Below are 23,858 nucleotides of genomic sequence, written 5' to 3'. Positions count from 1 at the left end.
TGCTCAAGATGTTGTACTATAAGAAAAAAGTACAATATTAGTGGTCCTTCCAAAAAAGGTATTTATTTTGGAAATTGAATGGAGGAATTTCGCGGAAAAAACCATTGTTTTATGTCAATTGAAAAAACATCAAACCTTTATTTCTATTGGCTAAAATGTTATAAATTTGATCTGAAAATTATTTAAAAAAACATAGGAATTAACAAACGAACAATTACAATTATATCAATCTTCAGTTTCCTATGCAATCTTCACAGATGCACAACTGCTTCATCCATTTCGTCATCTTGCGGCAGTTCGACGCATATGCGTCGAGAGGGTAAATTATAAGCCATCTAAAATGTTAAATACCATAATAGATATTGTAAAAAAAATTACAGTATGAAATCATGTATTATACTTACTGTTTTGTTCACTTAGACTCAAATTCACCGGGAAAAAACAGTAAATCCAAGTCAATATGCTCATTCTTACTTGACACGCTGGGGTACAAGACTACTCCAGCCGATTGCAGACTAGTACTGAGAACGTACTGGCGTTCTAAATGTGACGCCAACAGCTGTAGGACATAGTAGTATTCTCCAACTAATGCCAGATGGCGTTGTATACCCGATTCTATTGAGTTTGAGTACACAAAATTAACTTGGTAATATGCTGGGGTGTCCTGTACCCCAGTGTTTTTTAAGCAAGGGCTAAATTCTCAACTTTTGATTGTATATTAGATCTTAAAGATTTTAAATATTTAATAAAATATAAAAAATATCGCAAAAATTTCAAATATTTTAAAAGATGTAAAAATTATTTCAAGAGTACTTTAAAGATTTTAAATATTTAACTGAGGCTTGTACATCATATTTGAAGAGTGATTGCTGGGATTGAACAAAGATTCCAACAATTTCACCATTATTTCAAAAAGATTAAAAAATTTTCACAGTTTCACAATGATTTCATAAAGATTTCACAAAGATCTCACAAAAATTTCAAAGATTTAAAATATTTCGACAAACTTCACATTGATTTTACAAAGTTTTAAACCATTTTACAAATGTTACAAAGATTTCACAAAATTTCAAAGAAAAAAAAATATTTTACAAAGACTTGTAAACCAGATTTCAAGATTGATCAATAGGGTGTCCTTGATTTTTTACTTGTTGAATTTCTTTGTTCTTTTTCGTAATATTGAAGTTTATTCAAGCTTTTTGAATTTTTCATAAAAATCATTATTATTCAACAATTTAAAATACATAGTAACTTTTTAACTAATTGTCAATTATATAATCAGTCGAAACATTTTATTTTTTCAGAGCAGTCGTAAAATGAACTTATTTTCTTGACATTTTGAGTTTTTAATTAATGACAACAGTAAAATAATTTGAAAATTATTTTTATAATATTATTTATTTAGACATATAGCTCACTTAGAACGAGCAGGAGAATATTTTATTTCACGAAAAAATTTAATTTTGTTTGAATATTGGATTTTTTTCATTTTTCCACAGGTTGAAATATTTTTAAATATTATAATATGTAAGAATGCAGATCAATTTTTTAACAAATTGAACTTGCTTAAACCTATTATTTTGTCAAAAATTTGGTAAAATGAAATTATTTTCCTGCTTTTCTTAGATAAATAATATATTTGAACAAACATTTTTTATTTAAATAATTGTAAAATTAATTTGAAAAATTATTTTATAGTTATAATTGATTAAAAAATAAATAACGTCCGGAAAATATATTGATTTACATGAAAAAAAAGTTTAAGCAATTGATAATTAGTTCTTCTTAACTTCAGAATTAATATATAATGTTAACAAATTAATCAAAGCACTGATTTTTTATTCAAATATTGTAAAGATTTTTTGAATTCTTATTATTTGTTATTAGCAATAAAAGTTTTAGACGAAAGTTTTTTTTCTGTTGCAGTAATATTTTTTTATTAAAAGCAACAATTCTAACATAAGATAAAAAAAATTGTTCACATTTGAAAGTATTCTTCGAAATCTAAGGATTTTTTCTTTAAAATGACCGATATATTTTTGAAAACGTTCACATATCCTTAAACAGTTAAAAAATGGCCAATCTTGTTCGAACTATAACGATTTATGTTTTAAAATGCCAATTTAAAACGAACTAAATTTCGACGAAAAACATTAACACAATCCAAAATTGGTGAAAGATTCTCAGTATTGTTTAAATTATAATGAGCTTTGTTTAAAATACCAAGTTTTGGTGTAAAACGCCAACGTAACCGAAAATTGTTCAGAAGTTATAAATCTCTAAAATCTAATTAATTTTCTTTAGAAGAAGTCAACTTCAGGTAAAAAACGCGAACAAAACTAAAAACTTAAATTTTTGAAACATTTTTAATCTTTGAAGTCTAAAAATTTTTTAATTAAAAATACCTATTTCTGGTGAAAAATGCTAACATATCCTAAAATTGTACATAAATGGAAATCTTAGTAATGATTTTTGCTTAAAAATGCTAATTTCCCGTGAAAAACTGACAAAACAAAAGACAAGATTTAAAGTTTTGAAAAAGCGCAACAGTTTCTCAATTCGCGTAGGGCTTTTTATGACTAGTAGAAATGATAATTTTAGTATTATTTTCCAAATTTTTGAATTTAGGATATAAAACAACTTCAAGTAATGAAACGCCAACCATTACGAGATATTTGATAACATTAATTTTTTGGGTAAAAGTGTCTTAACGTTAATCAATAGTTATAATCAATTTGGGGCGATTTCAGATGCCAAGACCGCGATTTAAACATTTTTTGTTTAAATAAAACAAAAATATGCGTTTTACAACAAATTAAACAAGTTTCGTGCGTGCGTGATAAAAAAAGCATAATTTTTTTTAGGATACCTTACCGATCAATCCCTCGGGGTACATAGGCTTAAAACTAATCTGCTCATTTGTAAAATTTTACATCTTAGGATTTGAAATATAAAAGACAAATTTCACACCAAGAGTACGAGCTGCAAATTGCGAATAAGAAACTGTTAGAGTATGAGGCGACTCTTACCTCGATAGAATTTGAGATGCTTAATATGCAGAAAGTTTGGAAAGGAAAACCGGAACGAGAAAAAGAGATCATCGTCCAAATGGAGCCAGAACGCTTGAATCCGGAAGCTGAATCAGAAAAACCAGAGCGAGATTTGAAAATCCCGAAAGAAATTGTAAATGTTAAAGCAGACCAGGAAAAAGATATTATCAAAGTAAAAGAAGATATTTTAGAAAAGAAAATAGAAATAGTTTCCAACTCGACTCAAACGGATATAATAAATAGCTCTTCAGTCGAAGTTCAATGTGAATTTAATCTTCGCTGTACTGAAGCAAATGATACGAAAAAGATTAAGGAAAATGAAAGAGTACAAAATAAAAAGGAAATTGAAAAAGATGATAATGTTAACACCTTTATCAATGAACAACTAAGCAAGGCATTGGAACTCGCTTCTGAAAGATCCGCAGTGATTCTAAAATACGAGTCGCAACTTGCAGAATTTCAGACAAAAATAATTTCACTGACTGCAGCTGTTGAAGAAAAAGATGGGAAACTGCTGGACCGAGATAAAATTATTGAACAATTGAAAAGCGATTCGAATGTATCAAACGTTGATGGATCTGACAAAGAAGCATTGAAATCGACAATAAATAGTTTGCAAAAATTAGTTAATCAAAAAGAAGAGACAGTGTCTAGATATCAGATGTTATTAAAGGAAGATAGAGATGAACATAGTAGAGCTGCTAGTAGTTTACAAGAGGAAATTAAACATCTGCAAGACAAAATTTCAAAGATGGAAAAAGAAGCCGTAGAAAAGTAAGTATGAATACATGTAATGGAATTCAAGTAAAAAGTGTCTAAAAATTCCAAGGTATAAAACAATTTCACAATGATTTCACAAAAGTTTGAAAATACTTCAAAGATTGATAACAAATTTAAAAGGTTCTAAACGGTTTCATAAGGATTGCCCAATAATTACAAAGGTTTTAAAAGATTTTAACGATTTCAAGAAATTTGAAAAATTTAAAAAGATTTCACAAAGATTGTTAAATAATTTCAAATGTTTGAAAAGATTTCAAAGATTGCACACAAATTTGAAAGGTTCTAAAAGTTTTCATAAGGATTGCTCAGTAATTGCAAATATTTTACAATATTCAATAATGGCTGCCCAATAATTGCAAAGTTTTTAAAAGATTTGAACGATTTCAAGAAATTTGAAAGATTTTAAAAGATTTCACAAAGATTGGATAAAAATAAAAAATTTTTTTAAATATTTCAAAGATTGCATAAAATTTTAAGTTTTTTAAAAAGATTTCACAAAGATTGCTAAAAAATTGAAAGGTTCTAAAAGATTTCATAAGGACTGCCCAATAATTGCAAAGATTTTTAAAGATGTCAACGATTGCAAGAAATTTGAAAGATTTAAAAAGATTTCAGAAAGATTGTTCAAGAATTTTAAATGTTTGAAAAAATTTCAAGATTGCATAAATATTTAAAAGGTTCTAAAAGTTTTCCTAAGGATTGCCCAAAAATTGCAGGTGTTTCAATAGATTCGATAAGAACTGCCCAATAATTGCAAAGGTTTTAAAAGATTTCATAAGGATTGCCCAGTAGTTGTAAATGTTTTAAAAGATTTAAACGATTCCAAGAAATTTGAAAGATTTTAAAAGATTTCACAAAGATTGTTCAACAATTTCAAATGTTTGTAAAAATTTCAAAGATTGCACAACAATTTGAAATTTTTTTTAAGATTTCACAAAAATTGCTAAGCATTTGAAAGGCTCTAAAATATTTGATAAGAGTTGCGCAATAATTGCAAATGTTTTAAAAGATTTTAACGATTCCAAGAAATTTGAAAGATTTTAAAAGATTTCACAAAGATTGCATAAAAATTTGAATATTTTAAAAATATTTCAAAGCTTGCATAAAAGTTTGAATTTAAACAAAATATTTTAAAGATTGTATAAAAATTCGAAATTCTTAAAAATATTTCAAAAATATTGCTAAAAATTTCAAAGGTTTTCAAAGATTTCTTTAGGGTTGCCCAATAATTGTAAAGATTTTTAAAGACGTCAACGATTTCAAGAAATTTAAAAGATTTAAAAAGGTTTCACAAAGATTGTTCAACAATTTCAAATGTTTAAAAAAATTCAAAGAATGTACAAAAATTAAAATTTTTTTCAATATTTCACAAAGATTGCTAAAAAATTTGAAAGGTTCTAAAAGATTTCATAAGGATTGCTCAGTAATTGCAAATGTTTAAAAAGATTTTAACGATTTTCAGAAATTTGAAAGATTTCACAAAGATTGTTAAACAATTTCAAAGCTTTTAAAAAATTTCAAATATTGCTAAAATTTCAAAGGTTTTAAAAGATTTCGCAACAGACTTGAAGAATTGGTAAAAAATGCAAAGGTTTCACAAAGTTTGCCCAAAAATTGCAAAAATTTTGAAAGATTTAAAAGATTGCACAAAAATTTGAATGATTTCAAACGATTTCACAAACATTGCTAGCAAATTTCATAGGCCCTTATAAGGCTACAGAAGTTGCACAAAAATTTGAATGATTTGAAAAGATTCCACAATGTTTTTTACAAAGATGTCAAAAATTCCAGAAAAGTTTCATTTTTCTTGGCTGAAGATTTATCTCTTTGGAAAAAAATTAAAATATTTTATTGACAATTCAAATTTTCGACTTGAAAATGAAACTAATTTGTAGAAAATTATTTGTCTTGGCTCGAGAATTGAACACTTTGGTAGAAGTTTTTTATTATTTGGTTACAAATTTAAATATTTGGTACAAAATGTACTTTTTTGTTGAAAATTTATATTTTGTGCTTGAAATTTATTGTCTTTTTGGATTAAGAATTCAACAATTTGGTAAACATTTTTAACTATTTGGTTAAAAATGCAGATTTTCTGCTAAAAAATTTAACCTTCCTGTAGAAAATTGGTCTTTTTATATTTAAACTTTAATAATTTGGAATAAAATTGAACTATTTCGTTCAAAATAAATTGTTTGGTTGTAAATTCATGTTTTGGGATTCAGAATTCAAGTCTGTTTGAAAATTCAGCTCCTTGTTTGAAAATGTAAGTATTTTATTGAAAATCTATTTTACTTTGTTGGAAAATTCAGCTATTTTTGTAGCAAATTCAGCTATTTTTCGAAAATTGAGTTTTTTGCTGAAAATTCATATTTTGGGTTTAAAAATGCAACTGTTTTTTAGACATTTGTCTTTTTTTTTGCATAGAAATGCAGAAATTTGATTGAAAAATGAACTATATTGCTAAAACACTTTATTTTTGAAACGAATTCAATTGGTTTTTATTCAAAATTAAAATATTTTTTTTTGGTGAAATATGTACATTTTTTGTTGAGTATTCATCTTTTTTGTTTTATAATTCAAGATAAAATACTTTTTAATGAACTTTCATTAAAGTAGGTATTTTTCAGCATGCTATAACTTCGGGCGTATGAAATATAACATTTTTTACATTTCTTTTTTATTAAATATGCTTCAACTAATATTATAACTATTTTTTTAACAGTGCGCTAGAAATATGCTGTTTCACAAAAACTAAAATTAAATTTTTGTTTTGAAAAGGTTCTCAGACATTTCCAGGACATTTTCAGGAAAATATGAGCCTAATTTTTAATAAAAAATTTAATGGTTTTGTGTAATTCTATAGGCAATTTGTTTAGATACATTTGTTTACAGAATTAACTTTTTGTTCTAATATATATCATGTTTGGTACACCTAGACTCGAATTCATTGATACCATGTACATTTTTCTTATTTGCATTTAATACATTTTTATTTATCCCTAAATAAAAGTAAAACATGTAATTAAAATAATTATAAAAATTGTGAAAGGTACCAATGAATTCGTATTTTCAATTAAATTACACAAAACCATTAAATTTGAGATAAAAAATTGAGCTAATATTGCCTCACAACATTTTTGTAAGCGCAAAAGCTAAAAATGTATTCAGAGTTCAACGTTTGATCTCAGTGATGAAGTCATCAAGCACACTGTACTTTTTAAACTTGGCGATTTTTGGACCACCCTAAATGAAACTATTTTAAATTTCTCCAATGAGGATGAGGCCTGAATAGATCAAAATGATTAGTCTCGTTTTGATTTTAATTAATATTATATTATCAAATGTGCAGGCAAGTCTTTGAATTTCCTGAGTGTGATGACAAACCAGAGAAGGAGGACTCTGCAAAGGAAAATTTAAATAAAGATTTAGATTCGGAAGTTGACACTGCTAGATTACAGGAAAGAATTTCAATGCTTGAAGCAGATTTAAAAGCTGCAAAGGAACTTGGACAACGTTGGCATCGATTAGCTGAAGACAGACTAAGTCATATAGACGACATGAGATCAAGGTAAATAAAAACCCCAAAACATCATATAATTATTTTCTTCAATTCCTTGCACAATGCACACTCGTAAAATTCTCACTGTGTACGAGTCACGATTATAATAATCAGAAAAGTTATTTGTTTTTGAAAATCCCAAAACTTTAGTCCATAAATCTTCAAAAATCTTCCTTCATAATAAAAAAAAAAAACAATGTGTGAAAATATGCGATGTAGACTTGAAGAGCAACATAAATTGGAATTGGAGAGTTACCGATTGGAACTTCACAAGTGGCAGTGTGAAACAGTTTCGTTAAGACAACAATTTTCAGAAAATCGGATGCAGTTAGCAAAAGAAAATATAGCATTGGCCAAGGACTTGCAAGAGAAAGATAATAAGATTCAAGAAATGAGTATTGCATGCCAGCAATTGGAGGTAATTTGCAATTACAGAGATCACAGTGGTTCAGAAGTTCAGTTTTAGGTAGAAAATGAGATTTTTTGACGAAAAAGGGGCCTTTTTATGAAAAAAGGGATTTAATTTATTGTTAGAAACTTTTGACATCACATGGGTATCTCGCGAATATTGAACTATAGTCACTCCTAACAGCAACGCATATTCTTTAGCAAGTTTTCTAGTTATTTAGTTGAACATTTAGAATTTTTTTACTGATAACAGTCATCACAGGCTGTCACCTATTCACCTTTTATCACCTATTTTCAATGTTGTCACCTTTTGTCACCTTTTTTCAATGTTGTCACCTTTTGTCACCTATTTTCAATTTTGTCACCTTTTGTCACCTATTTTCAATATTGTCACCTTTTGCCACCTATTTTCAATGTTGTCACCTTTTTCTCCTATTTTGGGGTTTCTCATCTTTTGTCACCTTTTTTCAGTTGAAAAAGTACAATTTTATTCAAAATTTCAACTTGCACACCAAATACAGTTTTTATTACACTTTCCTAATCGGCGAATCTCGAACCAAATGATCGAATTTTCAAATAAGAAAGATTAAACTTCAACCAGGAAGAGTTGCAGTTTCAAACATAATCTTAAATTTTTTATTTGAAAAGATGAATATTTTACAAGCCAGTTTAATGTTGAAGCAAGAAAGACGAATTTTTCACTAAAAAATATGACTTTTCTAACATATGAGGATTTTTACACCAAAAAGATTGACTTTCTATCCAAAAATACAAGTGTTTAATAAATCAGTTAAAATTTAGATTTAAAAAGATTATTTTTTAAGAAAATAGTTGAATTTAGATTAATTATAAAATAAAACTTTTTTTTCAAATAAAGTAATTAGCTTTCAATCAAAAAGGATCAATTTTTAATCAAAGAAGCTGACTTTTAAACAAATCAGTTAATTTTTCAAACAAATAGTAGAATTTTGAACCAAGAGATGAATTTTTAGACAAAAGGTGATATTTTTTTAGCAAATAGTTGAATATTCCACACAAAAAGACGATTTTTAAAGTAAAAGTGAATTTTCAATCCAAAAAGTATCAATATTCGACAAAAAATATGACTTTTTAATAAAATAGTTGAATTCAGATTAATTCTGAAAAACAAATAACCTATTGCAATTTTCAATCAAATAAATAAACTTTCAAAAAATTTGTAGAATTTTGAACTAAACACCAAAAATATAATAGTAGACTTTTCAATAAAAATGATTAACTTTCAAATATTAAAGGTGAATTTTCTACAACTAAAAAAAAGATTTTTCTACTAAAAGCTAAATTTTCAACAAAAAATATGAATTTTCTACAAAAGTATAAATTTTCGACCAAAAACGATGTCTTTCTCAAAAAAATCGTTGAATTTTCACAAAAAATATGTCAAAAAAAGATGAATGTTCAACCAAAAGATATGAATTTTCAAATAAAGACAATAAATTTTCTGCCAAATAATATAATTTTTGTCTAAAAACGATTACTTTTTAACAAAAGACTTTAATTTTCAATAAAATAGTGAAATCTTTAACTAAATAGTAGAATTTGTAACCAAAAAGTAGAATTTTGAACCAAAAAAATTATTCATTAAAAATGCCACTCCTTGGTTGAAAGTTGAAAGAAATTTCCGTTTTGGCTACAAAATTTAATTAAAAATTCGTTTTGTTGTAAACAAGTTTTTTTAAACTACAAATTCAAATATTTTGTTTAAAGAGTTAACTGATTAATTGTAAATTAACTTTTTTGTTGTTCTTTCATGTTCTTGTCTTTAAAAATTAAATTGTTTGATAGAGAATCAGGCTTTTTGGCTTGAAAATTCAACAAATTGGTATAAAATGAAACTGTTGAAATGAAGTCATGTTGAAAATATATACTGTTTGGTTAAATTTAACTTTTTTTTATTTTTTATTAAAGTTTTGTAGTGGAAATATCAACTATAAAATGTTTTGATAAACATTCATCTTTTTTGTTAAAAATTCAACAATTTGCTTAACATTATTTTTCATTCTTGACTGGAAATTTTTTCTTGGTAGAAATTTATTTGCTTAATTTTTTGGTTATAAATTGAACTTTTATGGTTTAAAAATGCAGACTATTCTTTTTTTTTTTTGAAAAATCAATAATTTGGTCACGGATTTAACTATGTTGTAAACGATTAAATGGTTTTTTAAAAAAAATAGTTTTTATTTTTGTTTAATGGAAAATTAATTCTCAGTGGAAATGTAAATACTGTACTGTTATGACTGTGATAAAAATACATAAGAAAAAATTATAGAAAATGAAAGATCGAAAAGTGAAAAACAGGATTGAAAAATGCTCATTTTTTAAATTTATTTTAATTTAATTAATTTTTTAAATGTATCTTTATGAGAAAATAGATTTTGATCCCTCCATCTCATCAATATTTTCTGTTGCGTTATTTTCAGTACGTAACTCTGACTTGTCTAAAGTATTTTTCTAAATAGGCTAGAAATAAATCATCGAAAAAAACATCAAAATGACTATTTGAAAAATAAATGTTTTCTGTCTTTATTTACTTAGATTTTTCGATTCGTTTCTAATGTATTTTTTTATCAATTTATAGCATTCAGGTGGTAACAAAATTTTCGAATGCAAATTTAAAAAAGATGTTAGTTTAAAAAGAACAGAAATTAACAATTTCACTATTCAAGGAATTAACAAAATTATGATGATAAAATTTTTTTAAATATGCAGTTTGCTCACATGTAAAACCTAGCCTAACAGTTTACTGGAAGGCTCCCGATATATTAAGAAAAAGTAAAAGTATTAACAAATAGTTAATAGTAAATATTTTTTTCATCTATCCACATAATTGTGAACCGAATAAAAAAATCGTAGAAAATTGAACTGTTTGGCTGAAAATAAGCTTTTTTATTGAAAATTTATGATGTCGGTTTCAAAATTCAAATGTTTTGTAAAAATTTCCTCTTTTTGGCTCATAAATTCAACATTTTCGTAGACATTTTTTTTAAATGCATAACCCTATGTGATTGAAAATTCAAATTTTTTTATGAAAATTCGTCTTTTTAATTTATTAAACTATTTTTAATTTTAAAAAATAATAGTTTTGGTTGAAATATTAACTATTAAATTCTTCGGTAACCATTCATATTTTGTGATTCCTCATTTTAGTTCAAAATTCTTTTCTTTGGTTGAAAACGTGCCTATTTTCTTGAAAATTCGTATTTTTTGGTTTTTATTATACTGTTTTTGATTCAAAACTAAAGTCTTTTTTCGTTCAAATAGCAACTTTTACATTTTTCTATGCGAATTCGTCATTTTGCCTTGAAAATTCAACTATTTGGTTAAAAACTAACTTTTTAGTGGGAAATTTATATTTTCATGTTAAAACTTCAACTGTGTTGTAAAAAAATTATCCGTTTGACTCGCAAATTCAATAATTTCTCTGAATTTTTTTTTATTGACTGGAAAATCTTTCTTGGTTGAAAATTCTTCTCTTTGGATAGAAATTTTAATATTTGCTTGAAAATTAGTTTTTGTTCGGTTCAAAATGAACTTTTTTTTTAAATTTACATTTTTCAGTTGAAAATTAAAGTATTTTGTGGAAAGTTCGTTAATTTGGATTGAAAACTTAAAGATTTGGCAGAAAATTCAACTATTTGGTTCAAGATGCACTTTTCTATTGAAAATTAATATTTTTGATTTGAAAATTAAACAGCTTAGTAGAAAACTGCTCTTCTTGGCTTGAAAATTCAACAATTTGGCAGAAGATTCAACTATTTGGTTAAAAATGAACTTTTTGGGTTGAAAATTCTCATTTTTAGGTTAAAAATTTTACGGCCTGGCAGAAAATTGACCTCTTTGTCTCGAAAATTCAATAATTTGGTTGAATTTCATTCTATGTTGACCGAAAAAGAATTCTTCATTGAAGATTTATCCATTTGGTTGAAATTTTTAATATTTTGTTAAAAATTAATTTCTCTTTGTTGTTTAAATTTTTTGTTTTGTTATAAATTCACATGTTTTAGTTGAGAATTTTAAATGTTTCGTAGAAATTTCAACTTGTTGGTTGGAAATGAACTTTTTGGTTGAAAATTCTTATTTTGGAGTTAAAAAGTCAACTATTTAGTGGAATATTCGTCTTTTGGTAAAAAATGAATGTTTTTATTGTAAATTTGTCTTTTTAGGTAAAAATTCCAATAATTTGGTTGAAAAATCAATTTTTTCGTTGAAATGTCTTTTTTCAATGAATTAAACTGTTCCTGATTAAAAATTAAAGTCTTTTATGCTGAAATATCAACCAGTAAATTTTAAGTTGAGAATTCAATTTTTTGTTAATTCATCTACTTACTTAAAAGTTGAGTAAATTTATTAAACATTTTTTTTTGAGATTTATTATTCGAGTTGGAAATTCATGATTTTAGTTGAAATTTCATCTCTTTGGCTGAGAATGTAACTATGTTGTTAAAAATTCATTTACTTGGGGTTAAAAATCCAAAAGTTTTGCAATAATAATGTACTATTTTGTTAATAATTCGTCTTTTTGGGATGTAATTCAATTTTTTTCATTTAAAATTAAAATCTTTTTCGTTGTAATATCAATTGTAACATTTTCTTTGATAATTCATATTTATTTTTGAAACTAAAAAATGGGTTCAAATTTTGACTACTTTGTTAAAAATTAATTTATTGGTCTAGGATGCAACATTTTGGTTGAAAACTCATCTCTTTGTTTGAAAATTCGTTTAGTAAATATTTGGAATTGTTATCGCCAAAATAAAATCTCTTTCAAAACATCCGATTTTCTAATGCCTTGAATTTCAGTTTAGGATTATTAAAAAATAAAATCAAAACCTTGTAAAAAGAGGGTATAAGGTAAAATTTGATCAAAATTCTCTATCCTAGGTATTTTTAAAGGGGATTTTCCAAACTCAAAGGGGAATTAGATAAGAAAAGGTGATGGACTGTGACCCCTGCAATTATCAAAAGTGCAATTATTTATTACTATATATAATAATTTATTTTAAATTTATAACGATTTCTAAAGACCGAACTTGAAGTTATGGAGACAGTAGCGAATGCTCAACAAGCGACAAATTATGATGTCCGAGAACCCAAAATGTGCGAGACAATGCATAATTCAAGTCGTGAGCAAGTCATTAATCAATCACAAACTCAAGTGGACTGCCTGCGGCGACAATTGCAGACATTACTGGACAAGGAAAGAATGTACAAGAATCAAATCGCAGACTTAAAACAACAGCAAAGTCGAAGGTATACTATGTGATATCGTAAAAGATAAATTTCAAAGAACATATTGATAATTAGTAATTAACGGATTTTTGATGTTATGTTTTCAACTAGCGGAGTGAAATAGTCTTTTTTTTGTGGAATTACGTTTTTTAATCAACTAGTCTAAACAAAAACGTTTATAATCTTTAGCTGTGAAAAAAAAACGTTTTAGCTCTGCTGGGATTCGAACCCAAGTCTATAGATTGCCGTTTTGGTGCTGTATCCTACTACTACTAGACCAGAAACTTGTAAACCTGTCTTCGAATCTCAGCAGAGCTAGAGAGGAATTTTTTTTGTATACTATAAATAAACATTATTATTTTTTTTCTAAGAAGAAATACTTTTTTTTAAATTTAGATAGAATCGCGAATGTAAGACATGTCGAGTTGTCTCTCATGATTTTTGTGCACATTTAGTCACAGAATATAAATTAAAAATTATTTTTTTGAATGTTATCTTCATAAACTTCTTTTATATGTTCCAAAAAGCCCACCAGCAAAAAATATTATTTTGTGAGTTTTTGGCTATAATTCTTTTTTTTCGAGTTGTTTTAGTACACATTATTTTAATATATAAAATATTATTCTCTATTGCAATTCTCTTTTATAATTGGGGTAAAAAGTCGGAGATTCTTTTCGAATTTTTCTGCTTGCTTTCAACGTTTCAGTTCACGCCAGGAAATAATTGAGTAATGTTAACAAAAATAATTCTTTAAAAAGTGTATTATTATTTATGATAAGATTCTCGTGAAATAATACTAGGAGATGCGGTTTTTCCAGAAATTTCGACAAAAGTAAATCTAGTGCTCTATTTGGCCGGCTAGTTACAGGGAAATTTCCGTAAGACTAGTCGGGGCCTTTTAGTTATAAACATCTACGAAAAAAATATATAAAACAGAATCATTTATGGAATAGGATTAAATTTTTTCCGAATAAAATATTTTCCCTTTTTTGCTAATTTTAAAAAAATATTAATTTTAGGAAAATTAAAAAGGTCTCAATCAAATGATTAATTCATATATAGTATAATGTGTAAAAAATAAGAGGTAAATAAATTATTTTTAGATTTTTATTACAGAAAAAAGTATATAAAAAAAGAGATTTGTTAATAAAATAATTCTTTTTAATGTTTGTTTATTATTAACTTATAACGAAAACCCCAAAGAAAGCTTGAAAATATTACGACAAAAATGCAACTTTTTAGTATTACTCTGAGCGAAGATAGCTATGAATAATAATAAATTATAATTATGAATAATAACTTAAAAATTGACAAAAAGCTAGATATTTTAGAAAAAATAGTATTTTTGTTGTGTTACTTTAAGAGACCATAGTTATAAACAATAATAAATAATTTAAACGATTATTTTTGTTAACGCTGATTAATTGTTACCTCCCTCTATCTGAAATGGTGACAAAGAAGTTGAAGATTTCAGATAAAATAGCAATTTTCTGGCATTTCTCTACGCGAAGATAGTTATAAAGAATAATGAATTGTTTGAACAAATATTTATGGTAACTTTAATTAAGTATTATCTCGCTTTGCCTAAAAAGTTACAAATTCGTTGAAAATTTTTGGAAAAACGGCGAATTTTTACCTCTATTTTAAGAGAAAATTGTTATAAACAAGTATAAATTTTTAAAACAATTTTTGGAAACATTTGATAAAAAAATGTTGTTCTTGATTTACTTCAAAATGATTAATGTTGAAAAATTGTCTGAATAAAATCTGTAGAATCTCTTGTGGAAAGACGTTAATAAAAAACTAAATACAAAACTAAATATAATAAATACAAAACTAAATACATTAAATAATAACAAAAATTACAGGAAAGTAGAACTTTCGTCTATTAATTATTAATACAAATTTTTTTAATTTGTGTGATTTGTTGCAAGCTCTGCTGGATGTTCTTAGTTTTATTATAGTTGTAATATTTAACGAAAAATTACTATAATTTACAGTTTTTGTATAAAAATATTTGTTTTTTGACTAGAATGGCAAATATTTAAATTGAATAATCTTTTAAAAAGTAAAAAAAGTTCAGTTTTATGCAACCCTTAAAGTGTCTTGTGGGTCTCCGAAATTCCAAGCAATTTTCAAACACTGATAAACTATACTTAACTCGAAAAAATTGAGTAATTGTTGCCATCTAGGTTTAGTTGGAGATACGAAGTGTAAGTAAAGTCGTTTAGCATACTGCGTCAAGCGTCATTCTACTAGCGGCAGCTACTGAAAGTGGAGATTAAAAATTCTTGGGGTGTTAAACACCCAGTGTTCACGTAGTGTGCCAAAAAGTAGTTTTGGGCCAATTTTGTTATTAAAATTGTATTGATTTTTGTTTATTTTCTAACGTAAGTATATTACATGAAGTGAAATAATAATGTTTTTTCTATTATTTCGTACTTTTTTCCTTTGTAGATGGCTTATAATTTGCGGCAGCGCATCATGCGAAGGCAGATTGTGAATGTGTTGAATAAAATATAATTTTCAAAATACAGTTATGTATGTCTCTATTTTCAATTTCTTGTATTTTTATAGTATTACATGTCAAAGTTCCTCAATTTTTATAATAATGAAACGATTTGAAAGCAAACATCTGATTCATCATTTTAGCATAAAATTGACTTTTCAACTGTGTAAATAATTCTCTTTTTTGAAAGCACCCATGTTGCAATATTTTTTGTATAAAATTACACTATTTCAAAAGCATTGTCCTAAATTTTTAGGTTACGATAATTAAAATTGTGTGAGTTATGAATTTTTAAATAAAAAAACCCATTTTTCAGCTTTTTCAATAATTATTTTAACGAACTTAAAATAAATAAATGGCTATAAAATCAACTCTACCTTATGAAAGATACCTTAAACTATATCGGATATGTTTATTCTGACAAAATATTCAATATGGGTCAAACAATACATGATTAAATACACTGGGGTCTATATCACCCACGATGCCATTTGCCGTTATTTTTACCATGTATGCACTTTGAAGGTTAAAGATCTAAAACTTAAACATTATTGTTTATTTTCCAGATTATTTCATTTTAATATTTCTATAATCTTAACTTGGAATATTCTTGTCAAGTAACTTCACTTGCATAGTTTAACGTAAAATTATCTCATCACAGGATGTCAAATATTTTATCATACTTAATGGAAAAAGAAACAACTTTTTGAACAAAATATAACTATATACAAATATATATATGTCAAAGCCATCCCACTCCACCCCATCTGTGATTGAAAGAATTTTCGTTTAAACTTAAATTGGATTTAAACGATTTTAGCGGTCAAATGGAGAAGAATAGAATATCAGAATCTTAAAAATCTTTTTTAAAAAATCCTTTATTTAAACTATTTTATTTTATCTGCAGATATATGGCAACAAAGACTCAAGAAAAGAAGATTTCTCAACGTGAACTTCAACTGGATCGGAAAGTTAAGTCTCTAGAAGAAGAGTTACAGAAAACGAAGGAACAATTGAATAGAGAATCTTTAGTTCATGAGGTGAAAAAGGCAAAGGTACTAGCAAGGAGTAGTTTTATATTAAATTTAAATCTTTTTTTAAAGTCTATTTTAAATTAAAATACATTTTACAAAAATAAAAACACTTATTTAGACAGCAGAAGAATTGGCATTATGGGAAAAGCAGAAAAAATGGCAACAGACGGCTGAAAAGTTGAAAGAAAAATTAAAAGAGAAGACTGAAGAATTGCAAAAATTACAAACCAATCACGAAAAACTTCGTTCTATTGTTTCCTGTATGGAAAGAGAAAAGTGGTATTTAAGGAGTAAACTCAAGCTGGAAAAAAACGGAATGTCTTCAGGATTTACGTTCTATCCACCAGTTTCTACGGCTGATTTAAATATTGTTGAAGATCTGCAAAAAGAGTGTGATTTACTGAAAAGTAGAGTTAACGAACTTACAGAACGATTAGTTCATGAGGATAGTAGTCAACTTAGGAGCATAATTGAAGAACAAAAGAGTCGGATATCTGCCTTGGAATCTGTCGCTGAAGTAAATATAATTGTTGAATTTATTGTTTATCAGCAGAAAAAATACTTATAACAAAGGGGTTTACAAAATTTGCAATATTTTGCCAAAAATTGTTAATTGAAAATTGGTTTTGATAAAAATACCATATTTTAGGAATTTTTATCTCGTTTATTGATTGGATAAATAAATTACTTCTACACAGATATACGTATCCAATTTTCAAATTAAAAAAAAAAGTATTTTGATACAAAGTTCAATCTTCACACATCTTATTTGATACACAACTTTTTTCTTTTTCTCTAAAAATTCTTAACTACCAAAAAGATGGACAAACGTGAAAAAATAGATTCGATTTGAATCGCAATATTTTCTTGTATACGTTTTTCGGGTCACTGATATCAAATTAATTTCCGAAAATTGAAAAAAAAAAACAAAATTTTGGGTTCAATATGGCGACCAAAGAAAACTAGAAAAACATTCGAATTCAATGACATTTTTTTTGGTTTTTAGCGCAACGTAAGAACAATATCAAAAGAAATTTAAACAGACATAATAAATAATCTCGTTGACAAATAAAATCATATTTTTCAGATATTTATTATTTTGAAAATTATTTGAGTATTAATTAAATTCAAATATTATTGGATAAATTTATCAGTTTAAACAATGATTGAAAACATTTATGAAATATTTAACTGATACAGTCATTCTATTGCAAAGGACAGATTACGTTGGAACTATTTACGTTATTCCTTCACCATCCTAGTTGTTGTAAATTTCGATAAAAACTGAATTGAATTACATTGTTTATTTATGGTTGAAAACAAATTTGATCATAGTTGACAAAAACCAACACAAGAATTCTATTTGATTTTCTCCGTAGAATCGAACAACACTTTTTTTAAATCAATCTGCCCAATAAATTGTTTGAAAAATAATTATTTAAACAATTGGGAAAGTTTTTTAGACCCTCAATTGGTTAAAGAATACACATCAATTTTCATAATCAATGAGCTACCAGATAATACAAACAAATTTTATTTAAATCGGAATATTATTTTTGAGTTTTTCTTTTGCCATATTGGATTCGCAATTTTGTTCTTAAAATTAGAAACAAAAATTTGAGATCAGCGACTTAAAAAACCTATAAAACGAAAATTGTCATTCAAATCTACTTCTTTTTGAATATTTTTTTCTTTGATACAAAAAAATTATTATTCTGGTTTTTGGTGTACAACTTTAAGACAACCTTAGGATAGAAAGACAGCAATTGAAATTTTTTATTGAATAAACAATGTGATAATTAAACTTTTGATCAATTTTTTTAATTTGATTAAATTTAAATATTTTATGTGTACACTTTTGTAACAGTATTTTCTTCGTCCGATTAATAATAACAGAGATAAAAATTCTTAAATTATGGTACTTTTTCAAAAGTCCAATTTTCAGTTAACAAAATCTGGAGAAATATTGCAAATTTTGCAAAAAAAAAATTTCATACGAATTTAATAGCCCAAAAACTCCACAACATTAAAAACATAAACAATTTCAAAATTCATTATATATTCCATATATTAATTAAAAATTTTAATTTTTGAACGGAAAGTTGAAAATTGGATGATTCAAAATTCAAAAGAGTTGAAAATAAAAGCGTTCATTATTGAATAATTGAATTCAAAAAATTTTGCATTTAAACATTTTCAATTCGAAGCGACTACAATTTGAGAATTTGAAATAGAAAACTAAATTGAATATTTCCGAGCCAAAAACGGTGAGCTTGAACCAGCTTTGACCTAAAAAAGACATTGCAAAATATTTTTTGATGAATATTATTCTCATATAGTACGTGCGTTTTTTGCCGCAAAAAATAAAATAATCGTGGGAGCGCCTTATTTGAAACTTGAAATATTGATAATCAAAACAAAAAAATTCTATTACTTAGGAATTAGAGTATAGACGGTTCTGCATAAAATATTTGAAAATTATAATTTTCGAATCTACAAAGAGTTCTATTTTCCTTTATTCCAAAATGTAAAAAAAATACATTAATGGGCTTTTTTCAGAATTTTCAAACGTATGATGTTCAAATGTTCTTAATATGCAATTTAAAATATCATGTAAACGCTTTTTTCGAAGATAAATTTCTATTTTTTCCATTTCTAGATTTTAAATATGACAGGCTCCTTCTTGTTTGAAAACTGAGTATAAAATCATTAGGAAGCTATCTTTTAATTCGCTGAAAAAGTTACTGAATTTTATTGAGAATCTTTTTAAAATACTTGTTTAGCATCATAATAAAATATCCAATAAATAAAAAACTTAAAGGATCGTTCGTGTGTATTGATTTGAAACTTACCGTGCGAAACTTTTTAAATTATTGCTCTAAAATGAAAAAATAAAATCAATTTTAAACCTATCAAATTGAATTATCCTTTAAAAATCGTTCAAACGGAAAGTGATTTTAAATGAAAAATGTACAAATTTCCACTACGGAACGCACTTCATTCAGAAATGAAAAAAATTTTAGTCACCAAGAATTGGGATTTTTATACAATTTTTATAGACAAAACCTTTACGAATTTAATTATTATAAGTGAATTTAAATCTTTAAGAAATTTGCAATGTTAACATTGTTAATTATACTTTTCAAATTTCAAAAATTTTAATTTTAATTACAAAATTAAAATTATGGAAGGAAAAACTTAAAAGTTTATCATTGAACATGAAAATTTAGAATTCTAAAGTTTTAACCACACAAAATTAAAGAAATGATTATATTACTGATGTATTAATTTAAGACATTTATATTTTGATCTATTTTGATTTTAAACAACAAAATTTTCAACTTGTTTATTTTTAAATACTTTAATTTTTAGTATTTTATTTAGTATTATTATTCATTCTTGAAATTTTACAATCAAATATTTTTAAATTGTAAATGATTTTTTTTTAAATTTTTAACTCAAAATTGGACAATCTGTAGATGGTACATTGGAAATTAAAAAAGTTTAAAAAAGAATATAAAACAAGATTGCTATATATAATTTCAATGTTTCAAATTGCACAGTTTTAATATTTCTAGTTCGAACATTTTTTTCCAATTGAGTTTGAAATATTCAATATTCTGGAACATTTTAAAATAGAAAGTAATTATATTTTCATATTTTGGTTCTAAAATCTTCTAATTTTTAAGGGTTGAAATTACATATATATTCTAAAGTCTAGTGGAATATTTATGAACATTGGTTCCCTAATTTTGTATTATTTAAACAAATGGAATTTGTTTAAACAATTTTTTCGAAAATTCGTTTTCTTCCTTATAAATTATCACTATTGGTCTAGTGGAATATTTATTAACACAAGTTCATTAATTTTCAATTGTTTCAACAAGTAGAATTTGTTTAAATGTTTCTTATTAAAAATTATTAATATTTCTTCAGTGGATTATTTATCAACATTGTTCGATTAATTTTTTTAAAAATAAAAATTAATGCATGAATATTACTGATAAATTAATTATTAATCAATAATTAATTATTAATAATAATAGTTGAGAAATTAATAAAATATTGAAAAGTGTCAAAATGCTAACGTTTTTCCTTCGGCTCAGAAAATTTGGAAAATGGCTCTTGTACACTTTTAAATTTCCACCCTTCAATTTTCTTCGGTAAATTATACAAATTCTGCAAATAATTTTTTAATTCCCCTTTTTCCAGGAAAACGGACTTTTTCTTTCACTTTGTCATGTTTTTTATAAACAAATTCATGTCTTATACCTAAATGTTATTCATTTTGTCATAATGTTTAACAATTATATTAAAAAAGAAGTATGATCGAATTTTTTTGAATGAAAAACTGTATTTATAATCGTTCTTTGTACCTTCCGAAGCAAATATTTATTTCATGAGTTAATGTTCTGTTTGAAATTCTTATTAAAAATACAATTTTTGTTTCTTAAAATCTCGTTCATGCTTTTTATTTTTAATACGATTGGTAAGCATTATGAAAAAATGATTACATTTTCTAGAAAACAAATTTGTTTGCGAAAAATGTGGACAAGTTAAAGTACTTGTTTCTCTGTGAAAAAAAGCATTAAAAAATCATTATTAGTAGCAGAATTTTTTCAATTTATTAAAGGAAATTATTAATTATGAATTAATTATTATATAATATAATAATTAATAATAATATATATAATATATTATAATGATGAATGATAATTATATTACTTAATTATTAATTAAAAATTTTAAACTTTTTTTAAAATTGTAGACAGCAAGAGTTAAATTTACATGATAGAAAAAGTCGCGAGATAAAAAAAGCGGAAATTGAGCGAAATATAAATAACTAAATGTTATATAAATAATTAAATAATTAAATTATTTTAACAATAAACAAATAATAATAAATCCAAGCTACTAATAAAGATGTCTTCGATAAATTGGAGTGTAACCATCTTAAATCTGAGATTTATTTTTACACAAATTCAAAGTTGAAAAATGTTAAATTGTATAAAATGAATGACTTTTTTTAGGGAAATGCGCATGTGTTAAGTCAATTAGAAAATTTGGAATCAATCAAACACGCTCTAGAAAAGACTAAGTTAAGACTAGAGTCTGAAAACTTTGAACTTCGCGTGGAACTTGAAAAAGCTACTATGGATACTCCTAACCTTAGACAAAAAATTGAACATTTGGAAAAGTAAGTATTCTAAAGTTACATAATAATGTTATTTTAAATATCCCTATATTAATAATATTGTTTTGAAAAAATAAGATAAACTTGACAATAAAAAGTATTTTAAGAGCAGTACGTTTTAATTTATGTCAGGTACGTGGAGATTTTAAAAGTTGAAAAGCTCTCTGAATCAATTCCTTTATCATCAGAGAGACTTTTGCAAAAGCCAAGTTCAAAAAAATCAATACCAGAACTTGAAAAAACGATTTTTGTTTTGAAAAGAATAGTTGAGAAACTTGAAGCTGAAAACAAAAGGCTGAAAGCTAAGAATGGCCATCGACTGACCCAAATGGTAAGTTTTTAATATTTTAAACATTTGCTACAGTAGATTTGAATCTACAGTAGATAATCAATTATTAAAAGCCTCAGTATACGCAAAATAATTAATTTAAATTTATTAGCACGTATAGTGTCTCAACAATTAATTAAATTACATAAATCATGGATTCTTTTATATACTGCCTGGGTTAATGAAAACGAAAAATTAGCCAGGGAAAAATTAGGGAATTTTTACAATTAAAGTTTTATGGCTACACTGATATAATATTCATATGTCGGATTTAATTTGAAAACGCATATTGATTTGATTTATGAATTAAATTGAATTAATTAAAATTAATTAAAATTTTGAAATTTTCAAAAATATTTCAAAGATTGCATAGAAATTTGATTTTAAAAAAAGATTTTAAAGATTTGAAATTGATTATTAATAGTGCTTTACTTTTAATTTTTTAAAGAGTTTGAAAATTTCTAATTTTACTAACTTAATTTCAGTATTCCATTGTACTAATCTTTTAATGTACCTTCAAATATTTCAAATCATTTCAAATGTTTTAAAATTCTCTAGAATTTTTTAAATAGTTTGAAAATTACTAATTTTTAATAATTTAATTTCAGTATTGTATTCTACTTGTATTTCTTTTTATATTTTTGTATTTGTTTTTGTTGTTATCACCTTCTGACTCCATATTTCTAGTGAAAAATTCAACAATTCGGTGAAAACGTCATCCTTTTAGGTTGAAAATTCATTTTTTGTAATTGAAAATTCAACTGTTTTGATAGAAAGTTCATTTTGTGTTGAATATTTATATTTTTATATTAAAAATGGAATTAAATTATTTTTGAAAATTTTTATTCTTGCTTTAAAAACTCTTGTTTTTTAACATAAATTTAATCTTTTTTCGATCATATTGCAACTATTTTTTGAAAAATAATCTTTTGGTTGGATCCAAATGTTTTGATTTTTAATTAAAATGTTTTTTGTTTTAACTATTTAATATTGACTATTTGATTGAAAACGAACCGGCTTTGGTTGAATTTAATCTTTTTTTGACTAAAAATTCATCTTTGTAGGTTGAAAATTCAACCTTTTGTTTGTAATTACAACTATTTGGTTATAAATTAATTTTGATGTTGTTAAGAAATTCTGTTGAAAACTAATTTTTACTAAAAATATCTATTTTATTGAAAACTGATCTTTTTTAATTGAAAATTCACCTACTGGGGTAAAAGTTCTACCTCTTTGTTCAAAAATTAAAGAATTTTGTTGAATATTCGTTGTTTTTAAAAAAAATAATTTCTATAAACTCAGAATGTAAATTTTCCATTTTTGGTTAAAAATTGATACTTTTTAGCCGAAAATTCGTCTTTTTTTGTACACAAGTAATCTTCTTGATTTGAAATTTCTTCTTTTTTAGTTAAAAGTAAAACTGTTTGTTTGAAAATTAATTTTTTTGTTAAAAATTTAACTATTTTGAATAGCTCCATAGTCTGGATGAACTTCTTTTTTTTTTAATGGTTAAAATTTTATTTTTTTGTTAGTGTTTGAAAATGTATCTTTTTTCTAGTTAAAAATTCGATTATTGGTTTGAAAATTCATGTATTTTGTTGAAAATTATTATTTTTCGGTAGAAAAGTAATCTTCTTTGTAAATTCATCTTTTTTTTAAATTAATCTCTTTTAGTAGAAATTGTTTATTTTTTATTGAGATATTAATTATCACATTTTTTGGTGA

At 25.2% G+C, this 23,858-nt stretch overlaps 1 protein-coding gene across 1 annotated transcript in view; it reads left to right on the top strand.

The window, feature by feature from the left end:
• LOC117178958 (centrosomal protein of 290 kDa-like) overlaps window positions 1-23,858 on the top strand; it is a 56,259-nt gene that overhangs the window by 27,645 nt on the left and 4,756 nt on the right. Inside the window, exons 14-21 of the mRNA XM_033370546.1 lie at window positions 2,941-3,824; window positions 7,183-7,401; window positions 7,612-7,810; window positions 12,863-13,089; window positions 16,485-16,632; window positions 16,730-17,128; window positions 21,642-21,808; window positions 21,938-22,136. Of these exons, the coding sequence (XP_033226437.1) occupies window positions 2,941-3,824; window positions 7,183-7,401; window positions 7,612-7,810; window positions 12,863-13,089; window positions 16,485-16,632; window positions 16,730-17,128; window positions 21,642-21,808; window positions 21,938-22,136 (2,442 nt within the window). The remainder of the gene's footprint in view (window positions 1-2,940; window positions 3,825-7,182; window positions 7,402-7,611; window positions 7,811-12,862; window positions 13,090-16,484; window positions 16,633-16,729; window positions 17,129-21,641; window positions 21,809-21,937; window positions 22,137-23,858) is intronic.

This window comes from Belonocnema kinseyi, chromosome 8 (genome assembly GCF_010883055.1).
Source record: "Belonocnema kinseyi isolate 2016_QV_RU_SX_M_011 chromosome 8, B_treatae_v1, whole genome shotgun sequence".
NCBI classification, from domain to species: domain Eukaryota; kingdom Metazoa; phylum Arthropoda; class Insecta; order Hymenoptera; family Cynipidae; genus Belonocnema; species Belonocnema kinseyi.
The sequence above is the reverse complement of the archived record's forward strand: the minus strand, read 5'-3'. Positions and strand labels throughout refer to the sequence as shown.